General features: G+C 29.3%; 1 protein-coding gene across 1 annotated transcript; it reads left to right on the forward strand.

Moving 5' to 3' along the window:
- The first annotated feature begins 453 nt into the window (after positions 1 to 453).
- Positions 454 to 2,199, forward strand: LOC105851003 (uncharacterized). Its single transcript, XM_065815423.1, has 3 exons — positions 454 to 944; positions 1,036 to 1,143; positions 1,460 to 2,199. The coding sequence occupies exons 1-3, from the start codon at positions 575 to 577 to the stop codon at positions 2,059 to 2,061; spliced, it is 1,080 nt and encodes a 359-aa protein (XP_065671495.1). The 5' UTR covers positions 454 to 574; the 3' UTR covers positions 2,062 to 2,199.
- The last annotated feature ends 11,146 nt before the right edge of the window (positions 2,200 to 13,345 follow it).

The raw sequence follows: 13,345 nt of genomic DNA on the forward strand, positions 1-13,345 counted from the left end.
TTTTTTTTTTTCGCTTTATCTTTTCATTATATTTAAGTTATTTGTTTTGCTATTGTAAATGTCTGTAATAAATTATTATAACAGGTCTGAAGGTAGTATTTAGAAGTAACCGAATATTCGATACCTTAGTACCTTTTTTAAGTTATTTTCAAAATGATAGATTTTTTTTTTTTATGACACCCCTAATTGTTTTTAGGAAATTTTTTAAAATTCAAAATTTGTTGAAGTAGAAAATGTAATATGTAATGTAAATATTTAAGTAAATTAACTATTAAAACAAAATGTGCAACTACTGTTAAAGCATTGAATTATTATTAGTAAAATATTGAAGAATAAATTATTAAAAAAATAATTAAGTTAACACGACTTAAGTCGATTTATTTTTTTGTTAGAGAGTTGTTGTTTAAGGCACTCTAATAAAAGGATTACCTTAATTGTACGGTGTTTTGTTTTAGTATGTCTATTTACAAAAACATAAATGTCTTTAAAAACATTTTTTTAAATAAAACCGGGACGGATAAGTTATAAGTTTCTCGTGTTAACAAATAAGATTAGAATGCTTTAAATGTTGTAAATGTGTGACGTTTTATTATTGTACGATGAAACATACGACTTTCATGCGCTAAGAGTGTGCGACTGGTTAAAAAAGCAAAAACTTAATGTATCACTAAATGAGAAAAGTGGGTATTATGGAAAAGCAAAAGTTTATGTAATTTGTCTCCCGTCGATTTATGCGAATTCAGAAAATTGGACAAAATATTTGGATTACGCAACAGGCATTGAAAACCGTATCATAATTGTTATGTTTAAGGAATTTAAACCAGCAGAGAAAAACATATACAAAAAGTTTTGGCACAATATTACTAAAAATATTTATGACGACACAGAAAAGTTTGAAGTTGCTATGAATATATTACTAGATGAAATAAATACTTCATTAAAAGGTTTACTTATTTTCCTTTTTATTCAAACTTTTTTTGGGTGTTGAAGTAAATGACTTTGTTTAACATACTTTTAAATATTTTTTTTTTTTAGCGTTTAATGAAAACAAAGCTACAGAACCAAAACCAAAGATACAAACCAAAGAACAAGAAAATGCAGTTCTTCTTTACAAAGAGAGTCTATTGAATAAACCTTTAAAGGGTATGGTACCTTTAGTATGGTTTATAGTAACTTAAAAAATAGTATTTTAACTTAAATATGCTCAGCATTTTTGAGTGTTTTTTATTTTTTTATTTTGAGTGGTTTACCATGTAAATAATGTATCAAACAATCTTTTACAACATTTAAATCTTGTTTTCTATGTTGATATATATGAGTTAAAACATGACAAACCATGTTTTCTACTTAGTGAAAAATTTACATGGTCGTATCGAGTTAATAACAAAATACTTCAGGTAGGTGCTTTGAAATGCATTGTTGTATTATTTATGTATTTAATTTTAAAAAATTTTTTAAGAGTATCATTGGTTGACAGATTTGAAGCGACTCTTAGACGTTGAAAATAAAGTGGACAAACTTTTCGAATTTTATCCCCTTACAGACGCTGATTTGCAAACAATTATTCAAACCGATTACGGTGGAGGGAAACCTGCTCAAACATTTTTAGAAATGCTTCGTCAGCGAAAGTATAATTCACTTGTATCTGAGTTGCGTGATGTTTTTATTTGCAATCAGTTAGATAAAGCTGCTAAAGTGTTAGAAAAATATGATTGGAATTGCCGTGTATCTGATATATCTTCTTCAGACTTTTCAAACTTATCTGTTATCTTATCTCCGTTGCCAACACGTCCTCAAGAAGACTGGATCACCGTCGCAGAGTGCTTTGATTTAGGTGATCTTGTTCCTATATGCAAACAATCAAGTCGCCGTCAAAACTGTTATAGTCGAACAGAAGCTTTACTTGGAATTATTTATATGAAATGGCCTAATCATACAATAGCAGATTTCATGGAAAATTTGGTTTTATGCAATCTTTGCGATGCTGTTGAAGTTATTCAAAAGCAAATTCAAAAAGTAGCCAAAAATAAAGTTTTGGAAAATAAGCAAGTTTTTGAGTGAAGTCTTTTAATTATTTAATTTGATAAACATCGATTTACTGATGCCTTTAACGGTTTTTTGTTTATTCTGTAAAATTCTTACGCCTTTTTGATTAACAGAGGTTCAAGGTTGAAAAAATTATTTTTTTGAAGTAATTTACATCAGAAAGGTTTTTATAAAACGTTTAATTTTCCCCTCTTTTTTGTTGGTTATAATATAAATAAGCCCTTCTTTTTTTTTAATCGTAATTTTATGTAGTATATCTATATAAATGGTTTTATTAATATATACCTATATAAATACTTATATTTTTTATATTAATGGTATAATAAGTCTTATCAACTTTTTATTGGCATTTACGAAGTATTGACTATTAAAAGTTGTTATCGTTGTTCATATATAATTTTTTCCGATAGATTTGGAATTCCGGATCTTTCGGTTAATTTTTAATTTTTTAGGAAATCCGAAAAGTTAGCTAATGAATGAAAAAAGTTAAATGTATGAAAGAATTAAAGAGAATAAGTCAATCTTTTTTAAAAAAGCTTCAAGTGCTTTAGTAGTAAAAAGAAAAGAAAGGTGGTCAAAATGCGTAGAAAGCAATGGCAAATACTTTGAATAAAATATTTTTTACTTTTCCATTAGAAAATAGTGTTTTATTTTGAAAAAAAAAAATGCTCATTTCATACTTATAGACCTGGTAGTTTCATTAAACGAATACATAGGTATAGGACCACTATATCTAGGCTAGGCTAGTGCCCCAAGTTTTTAGGTTCTTGTCCCCAGGTTTCATTTGTCGTAATTTTCATTAAAAATTTATTATCTGACTCAAGTATCAATATTACAAAATTTCAAGTTTGCACCATCTCTGAAAGTTACCTATCTTGAATACTAAAAAACAAGGACCCGCTCATTTAACCTACTTTATTTTGTAAGATATCGACAGAGTATTTTAAAAAATTAGATTAAAGTTGTATAAGGTGTGGTGGTTTCAAAATTGTAGTTGGTTTTTGGTGTACTTTTTTTTCGCATGCAATATTTCCACTAGGGTGTGCTTACTGATAAGCTTTTACCTTCGCAACTGATTCGATTATACTATTTTTAGTATGCTAACTATACTATTTTAGTATGCTAACATATATATATGCATACATATATGTATCTATACATATGCATTTTATAAAATCGTTATTTACAAATATTTTATTTTAAAGACGTAAATATGTAAATTGGGGTCATCCATAAAGGACGTCACGCTAAGTTTAACTAATGGCAAGAAGTTGGAGAATGTTGGCTCTTGTGCGCAGAGATTTTTAAAGTATTAATGGCGCTTTATCTTTAACCAAAATCTCCGTGGAAAAAAGCCAATAAACTTCTATTTCTGGTTTTTATTTAAATTCTGAATGACGTCCTCTATGGACGACCCATTAAAAGATAATATATAGTATTATCTTATATAAGCTTTAATACATAAAGAAGCAAAAAGTAATTGCTAAACTGCTTATATATATATATATATATATATATATATATATATATATATATATATATATATATATATATATATATATATATATATATACACACACACTCATAATATATTAAATATATTATAATAAACAACGGGCGATGCATAAATTATCAGACAAATTAAAAACTTTAATATTTTATAAACAAATAAAGAAAAAAGTATTTGTATTTTTTCTATAGTAAAGTTTGTTTGTAAATTTCTTTTAGTTTTAATTTGATGCGATCAATCAAGACTTATTTCTGATGAGGCTAGCTTACATCCTTCGTTAACCTTTTTTCTTTAAAACCAATTAATAAATATTTACTTCGAAATAAATTTTTTTTATATAAACCAATTTGAAGAACAAAGTTTATCAAATTTTGCACTACATATCGAGCACTATATCTTGATATATCTAATACTTTTCCAATCTTTAAAAATAAACTTAAAAATTATAATTTTATCTATTGATAAATTTAAATACTTTTTATAACAACCACGTATTTGTCTTTTTAATTGTGAGGCTGTTGTATTTTCACTTTCCTAATATAAAGAGATGTCTTACTGTATTTACTTTGTATATATATTTATATATGGTATTTGCGCTCTTATAAGTTCTGACGATAAGATCCAACTTTTTTATTATATGTATAACATTAGTGGTTTGATTTATATTTTCAATTTATATCACGATTTTTTGTAATTTTTTAGTCTTGTTTATATATTAATGTAAAAAAGTTTTTAACTTATAAAAGATTCTGATGATAAGATCATTATGATCTTCTTTCAAAAGCCTTTTTCGTTTGTTTTTGTAAACGACGACAAATGTAAACAAGAAAAAAAATTATACCTCTCTCTCTAAACTTTTTGCCAAAATTTTTAAGGCCAACAGTTTCAATGCCAAGACCAAGGCCAAGGCCTCAATTTTTGGAGCCAAATTCCCTCAAAAGTTTTCGTCTCTGTCGGGCTTGAGACATATTTGGTGGGTTGGATTCCTTACCAACTTAATTGACATGTTTGTCCATCAAATTTAGAGAAGTTTTAGAGTAATAAGAGCTTGCCATATCTAGCCAAAATAAATAGTACAAGTTCAAATGATTTTTTTGAATGAACAGAAAAAATGGCGTTTCTAAACATTCATCAACAAAGATTGTTGTATTGATTGCCTTGGAAGTACGAAACAATGGCTTTGACATACAACAGTTAAAAAAGGCAATCCACATTAATAGTTTTTTTGAAAAACTCTCTTTTCCCTCAAGGCGAACAATTTCTTAGCATGTTTTTTTTAATTCTGTGTAGTATCCTGCAAAACCAAAGTATTTCTCCTCATCAATAACCAAACGTGATTTCGTATTCCCAATGGGCACAGGAGTCCATGGACGTCTAGGAGGCGTACCGTTTAGGTCCATTCGTCCGAGTCCAAAATGGTACGTCTTTGGACGTCCAAAGATGTACCAATTTGGACTTGAACATGTATTAGACTTACTTTTACGCATGCGTGAGTATAAAATATTTTTAAAATGGTTAAAAAAACATAGTTTGAAAATTTTTCAACAAGAGTTGTTAACAAAGCCAAAAGTAGCAAGGCCAAGGCCAAGGCCAGGATTATGAGTTTTTAGGGCAAGGCCTACGCAAACATTTTCGAGACCAAACACTTCAATTTTCGCCAGGTTAGACCAAGGTTATGCACAGAATATAACAAAATCAATAAGAAAATATGTATTTTTTTAAGCCCAAGGCCAAAACAATTAAGGCTAAGGCCAAAATTTTCAAAGCCAAGGCCAACAGTTTCAAGGCCAAGACCTAAATTTTTCGGCCTTAAGGCTAGGCCAAGGTCAAGGACTAACAACTCTGTTTTCAACTTATTCGATAGCTATAACTGTTTAATTATAGTTATCCAATATTAACTTACGGTTTAACTATATAGCTCTATTATATCTTTTTATTTAGAGTAATAAATTTAATTAGCAAATATGGACTATAAACGGTAATCGAATAGGCAAAGTATTTTTCCTTCAAAAAGTTTATTTTTTGAGCTCATGACCATGAGTCTTTATCTAACTTAAAATTGAAATCAATAAGTTCGAAATTCTTCATACTAATAATAGAATTACATTTCTTTATTTTTCAATATAAATCTTGTATGCAATATAAATTTATTAGATATTTTATATTATAAATTATAGAGACTTACATAAATATAGTTGATGTCGTAATTTATTTCTTAAATTGACATTGATTACATAAGATAAATGAATGAATATATATTACATAAGATAAATGACATTGATTACATAAGATAAATGAATGAATATATATATATATATATATATATATATATATATATATATATATATATATATATATATATATATATATATATATATATATATATAATGAAATAGAGAAAGTAAATATTTTTGTAACCTTCTAATTTTAGTAAAATTATTGATTTTAAAATGATTAGTTGAACTTTTTGTTCTGTTACTATGGTTTGCGCTTTCATTTACTCTCAGAGTTGCCCAAGTCTCATGGGTTCAATTTTTTTCCCAATTAAGGTGGTAGTCTACCTTTAAACCTAAATCCTAGAATTTTGTATAAAAAAACCCAATTTTTGGCTGCAATATAAAAAACCTTACAAAACTAAGGAATTTAAATTTAAATTTTGGTTTTGGAATACTGTTTTTTGGTCCGCGGGATCAATAAAAGGGCATTTACGCTGCGATAAATAACTCAAGAACGATTAAAGATACAGTTCTGGATTTTTTTGTACATCATCTAATAAGGAAGTTGAATTGGCTGAATTAAGGAAAAAAAATATTATTAAAAAGTTTTTGTTTAAATGATAATTCAAAATGGCAGCAAAATTTTGACCCAAAATACAGATTTTGAGCCCAATTAACTAAAGAACCAAAAAAGTTACAATAATTTTTTTAAATTCAGCTAATAGATTATATATAAAAGAATCAATGTACCAAATTTCAGGTCTATAGCATTTAATTGAGAAAAGTTATTTATCGCACCGTTTCAAAAAACCTTATTTTGAGAAAAACAGAAAAGAAAAATAAAATCCAACTCTTTTAGTCTAATTTAAGCCAAAAACTCACAAATTGCTTTAACAAAGCATTATTTTTGAAAAACAAACTGTTTCAAATCATTATTGGCTTTAGAAATGTTTTTTTAAGACTTCAAAGTTTAAAAACCAATTTAAAAACAAGAAAAGAATAAAAATACATAAAGCAATAAATTAGTAAATTGTAAATTAGTAAAACGCTATATATAATAATGTAGAAAAAATTGTATAATAACGTAGAAAAAAATTATTTAAAAAAGACCAGTCTCATATACTATTCCTTCCATTTCTTCATTGGCATCTGCAAATCCTTTACGCTGAACTCTTTTTTTTTCCGTTTAAGCTTGACTTTCAGAGTAGACTTAAGATTCATATTAGCGACTCTTACAAAATCTTTATTTGTGCAAAACTCTTGCGTAAATTTTCCATTATACTTATTTTGCATAGCAAATACATTTAAAACTCCATTTATTCCCTCATTAAAATTTATGATTGCAGATGAGACACCAATTTCTAATGTGTCTCTAGCAACAAAAATATCCTTCGGACATCTTTTCCAAATAATTCCATTTAACGATTCATTGTTATTTTGTGTTTGCCCATGCAAACACTTACTTAGTAAATCATCATCACTTAAACTAAGAAAAATTAGTTTTATTACGTCTCTTACAACAATGGGTAGTCCTGGTTTTTCTTTATACAGGGCTGTACCATTTATTTTATCAGACTGGTATTTACATCAACTTTCAGGGGTTCTTGGACACATTTGGTGGCGACTATCTAATGTAAGTACATCTGAGCAATGGTGAAGTACTGCACCAATTGCTTTTTTTAACTGGTAAACTGTTCCACCATTACATTGACATACTGCAATTCCAAAATAACTTTGAAGTTTATTAATTTCTTTTTCGGTAAGACGATTTTTTCCACCAAGTGGTTTCCCATCAGACAATTTTAGTTTATAAGTGGCTTTAAATTTACGAAGTCTGCTACCAACTCTTTTTTGTACGTGTCCAACACATTCTAACTTTTAGACAATAAGATTTTTGTATGGATTACATTTAGCAACTTCTAGATAAGATTTTGAGTCACCGTCACCAATATAATAAGCATAACGTAAATTTCTGTCTGACTCTGATGATGTAAAACATTCAACAATTCCAGCTACCTCCATTGCGCCTGATGAGCCCTTATGGTTAATGCTACATTCATGTGTACTAAGAAACTCGTCATATTCATCAGTGCCTTTTTTTGTTTCCCATTTATCACATTGATGGCATACTTTAGATTTAATGCGGTAGTCAATGCATTTTCCAGTATCGCTTGAAATTATAGTTACAACACCATTTAAAGAAGAGAATCCTCGCTTTTGCCAGGTGCCATCATATGAAACTGTAATATCTGTCTTGTTCTCACCAAGACCTTGCTTAATCTCAACAGCTGCTTTATTCATAAAGTTTAGAGCAACTTGCTTGTAAGCCACTAATATATTCCTTTGAATATCATGAAATGTTTTTTATGCATTGGTGGAGGTAAATTCATAAAACCAAAAAAGGTTGTTAAAGCAGAATGCCCCTTTACTATTTCCCTCATAGCAATAATGGATCTCATATTTACATCCGATTGATATTGCCCACGAGATTCATCATCAATTTCTTGGCTAGTGTAAACCCATTTACTCCATGAGCAGACTGAGGCTGTACATGTAAACTCTAATAAAACAGACAGTCCTTTCTTTCTTGATAAATCTGTAGAAAGTTCAATACTCCTCGATTGACATTCAGGGCACATAGCAATTTCATCTATGATACTTTTTAAAACAAAGCTTTCCAACATGATGTAACAGTGTGGAAAATTTGATTTGTTATTAGGCAATGAAGTTCGTTTTGTTGATACTGTTGTTGCTTTATGATTTAATAATGTAAGTTTCTTTGATGAAGTTGAAGCATTTAAATTACTTGTTGAAGGTATGTTATTAACAAGACTATTTTCCGAGTCAATGTTGGGTTCAGGAGCTTCAAAAAAACTTTTGCCATGAAAACGTCGTTAAAACTACATGTGGATGTCCTGGATTACTTTTAGATGCTTACCAATGATTAAAACAAGTTCAGGTAGGCTTCGTTTTTTAAATTTTTTTAAAGATCCGATTTTAATTTTTTTTTTTTTGAAATCGCAAAATTTATGTGATTTTTATAAAACAAAATTATACCACCTATATCTAATGATAAAATCATATAAGTTGTAAATAATTTTTTGAAAAACAAATATCACCATCATTTTCTACGTCTATGATATTGGGTAAAACAGTACAATTTGAAATTTTGAAAATTTTCATGTTTTAAGGTAGACTACCACCTTAAGTACTTGATCCTAGGCTATCTTTATAAAAAAGGTGGTTTTGGTTTCTTGAAGAATAAATTAGATATGTCATTTTTAAGCTTATACAAAAAGTTCCTTATTTGGATCCAAATTCTCTATCGAAGATTTTTTAGCAATAATTTATGCGTAAATTTTTGACTATTTTTGAAGATGCTGAATCTAAAGTAGAAATGAAAATCACCTAATTCAAAATGTTTGATAACTATTTTTTAATTTAAAATGGTCAAAAATTACTTTACCATAAAACGTGGAAACGTTTTCTCTAATTCCTGGAGTTTCCTGACTCAAAGTTCTATTTTAGCTATATTTAATTTTACTTTTAGCTGACTTCTGAAAGCGCAGTATTAAATGCTATTCAACTTTAAATGGTTTTATTAACATTTTTATACCTATTAAAAGAGTTCTTCCTTTTTTTTTAGGCAGTCTTCATGAAATCAATTTGGATACAGCAAAGTATCTAGCAGTAAAGGCAAATTTGTAGTACCAGGCAAAAAGCCTTGTCCACAATGCAGGCATAAATTAGCATCAAGTGAAGAATTGGAAGAAAAAGAGTTAGAGATTTATTACCTGAAGACAATATATAAAAAGAAATTATACTGGTATCAGCAAGATCATTGCTTAAAAGTACTTTGTTTGAACTTGAAGTGTCTCCTCTAAAAGTTCATTTACCCAAAACCTCTAACAAGCCTTCACTTGGAAAAAGAAAGATAAGGCAAGTTGAAAAAGCAGTTATTAAGAAACTTGCAACTGTTCTGGATGTCACTGAAACTGATTTAGTTGCACCAAACAACAATGAAGTTCAAAAAGAAATTCAAACCCTTAGACTTCAAATTTTGACATTGCCCCCAAAATCTTGATCTATCAAAAAAGCAGCAAAAGAGTTTTCAGTTTCCAAACACAAAATTCAAAATGCAAAGTTTTTCCGTGACCAAAAGGCATCATAGTATACCCTGATGTGGTTGAATGGCATCAAATCAGCAAAGATGTTATAGAACATGTAAGATTTTTTTACTGTGACGATGAGTATTCAAGGCAAATGCCAGAAAAAAAAGACTGTTTAAGTGTTGGGAAAAAAAAATACATGTCAAAAAAATTGATTTTGTGTAACTTAAAGGAACTCTGTGTGGCATTTGAATAAAGTACCCAGACCATAAAATGGGATTTTTTGCAATCTTCGGCCTAAATAGTGCTTTCTTGCTGGTCCAAAAGGTACACATTCTGTTTGTGTGTATACAATACACCAATATGTTAAATTAATGTTGAGTGCTGTAGGCCTTGAAACATCTTACCATGAAGTTATTGAAAAGATTGTTTGCAGCAGAAAATCGAAAGAGTGCATGATTCACTGATGCAATAGTTGTCCTGGCATACAAGCTGCCCAAAATTATTTCCAGCAGTATCTCATACAAAATGATGATCCAAAAGAGGAATATGACAGTGATGAAAATGAACAGTCAGTGGATTTCAAAAAGTGGACAACAACAGATAGAACTGAAATATTAACAATAAAACTTCCATGAAATGAATTCATAGAGCTCTTTTGTGAAAAACTTGATACATTACTTCTCATTCATTTATAGCAAAATCACAATCTAGCTATCCGAAGCATCTCAAAGAAACAATTATTATTGATGAGGCTATTGTACTGACAGATTTTGTAGAGAATTACACTTTTGTAGTACAAGATGAGATACAGAGTTACCATTGGAGCAAGAGTCAATGTTCTCTTCATCCAGTTGTCATCTCCTACAAAAAAGTGAAATTAGAAATATCTTCTTTTTGTGTAATTTCAGATGATTTGAATCATGATGTTGGATCAATGAAGTTATGTAGTAGATGACAACTATTAATCATTTTAAATCTCATCTTTGTCCCACAATTACAAAAATTCATTATTTTTTGGATGGCTGTGCAGGGCAGTATAAAAACTGAAACATCTTTACAATTTATGTCACCATGCTCAAGATTTTTCTGTTCGTTGCATCTGGAATTTCTTTGCAACAATCGATGGCAAATCTCCATGCGATTTAATAGGTGGCACTGTTAAAAGGCTTGTTGCAACTGCTAGCTTGCAGTGTCCAACCGCAGGTCAAATACTGTCTTCTCAAGCAATGTTTGAATACTGTCAAAAGTCAATCAGTGGGATTATGTTTTTGTACGTCAATCAGTGGGATTATGTTTTTGTACGTCAATCAGTGGGATTATGTTTTTGTACGTCAATCAGTGGGATTATGTTTTTGTACGTCAATCAGTGGGATTATGTTTTTGCTGAAATGGAGCTAGTAAAAGCAAACTAATAGACTTTTAATAGCAACCGCTATTCCTGGGACAAAAAGTTTTCATCAATTTATACCTTCTCATTCAATTATAAAAATGAAAAAGGTATCAGATCATCACCCTTTTTAAAGAGAATGATGATTTAATGGTAAAGTTTATGCATCCACATTATCCAAGTCGGTTGTACTACTGTCCAAGCGAGATGATAATTGCTGGGTGCCAAGAATGAATGTTATTTCTCTTTAAAAAAAAAGGATAGATCTCTGAAAGAAAATAAAAAAATTATATTCCTTTGCATAACTTGCATATTTATAACTAATATTTTGCAATATATCACATTGAAAATATAATTTCGTTATTTATTAATTATAATAATTTAACTTAACATTACTACTTAATGTCTAATAATTAAGAATTGTTTCAAAATATTAGTTGCTTACTCAAATTTTAGGTTGCATGCACAATTGTTGTGTTAAAAAATGAGAAACTAAAATGTTAATTTTTTTTAAAAATAGTAAAAAACCTACTTTATTGAAAAAAGCTCAAAAATAGAAATAAAAAGGAATAATTTAATATATTAAAATTGAAGTTGATATCATTTAAATAATGAAAGTAAAATATTTTCACTTTCATTCTTTCACTGACAAGATAAAAGCTGTTCAAATAGAGTTTCATCTTCTTTTGAGATGTGGTACTGACGCCCAGAAGATGTTAACGGTGTTTTAACAAAACACCGTTAACATCTAGAAATCATCGTTAAAAATAAACGATGGTTTTAATATAAAGCAAGTGGGTATAAAAATCTTCAACTAGTCAACTAGTATACTCGTTGTTCAATTATTTAATTAACGCGCTTTTATAAAACGCGTAATAACCAATTAAAGAAGCTTATATATCAAGCTAGTCGTTAGTTTGAACTTAATTTAAAATCATAGCACAGTCCAAAGATTCAAGTATGTGAATAGCAAACAAAATGTTAAAACTAAGAAATCAATAGCGACACTATCGTAAATCAAATAGACATTGCAAATTGACTGAACGAACACTTTTAAAGTGTTTTCAACAAGAATGAAGACGATGAACTGATGGTTTTATAAAACGAACTAAAGCCATCAGCAAATATAAAGTGTTTTCTTATATACTTCCAAAAAAAAAGAAAAAAAAGAAGCAACATAAATTTTCTAAAAAAGATGTTTTTTCACTCAAAGTTGTAATGTTATACCATGGAAGTATTAGAGACTCTAATACTTCTCTAATACTTCCATGGTTAATTTTAGTGGTCAGTAATTTAAAATATTTACAACAATCCGTAATAAAATTATAGATTTTTGAAAAATCATAAATGTTCGCTATGTTTAAACTACCAACAAAGATGTGCTGCATCAGGCACCTCTATACTAACAGTCTGGAAATACTTGTGCACATCTGCGACACCGTACTTTAAGAACGTAATAGTATACTGAAACATAAGTGGAGAGAGTTTATTTCCAGTTATTGTTTAAAAATTCTCTTTTAACTAATTTAAATGTTCATCTAGTCGATTTTTAAAAATGTTGACGGAAGTTGCGTCAATTACTATTTGCGGCAGGGTATTCCACTGCAACACAACACGGTTCGTGAAGAATTTCTCTCTTGGCATGCAATTAAGTACTCTTTGCTGTGCAAGTCTTTGAAAATGACCAAGCATAAAATATTTTCACGACGATGGACGATTGAATAATACATGAAAGTTTGTTTCATCAAATCCACGCATGAACTTGAACATCAGAATTAAATCACCCTTTATTCTTCTTTCTTCAAGTGTCGTAAGACCTAATATGACTCTTCGCTGGTCGGCGGTACAATGCTTCATCTCAGAAATAGTTTTTGTAACACGGTTTTGAACTTTTTCCAGCGCTTCTATGTCTACCCAGTGGTAAGTTGACTACGCTTAGATAGCGTACTCTAGGTGAGGACGAACATACGTGGTGTACACTTCTTTCCATAGTGAAAAACTACGGCTGCGAATAGTTTTTTCAGCCTCTCTAAGGAGCGGTTAGCGTTCACCACAGCTGCTAAAACTTGAGCAT

This window comes from Hydra vulgaris, chromosome 13 (assembly GCF_038396675.1).
Source record: "Hydra vulgaris chromosome 13, alternate assembly HydraT2T_AEP".
Classification (NCBI taxonomy): Eukaryota; Metazoa; Cnidaria; class Hydrozoa; order Anthoathecata; family Hydridae; genus Hydra; species Hydra vulgaris.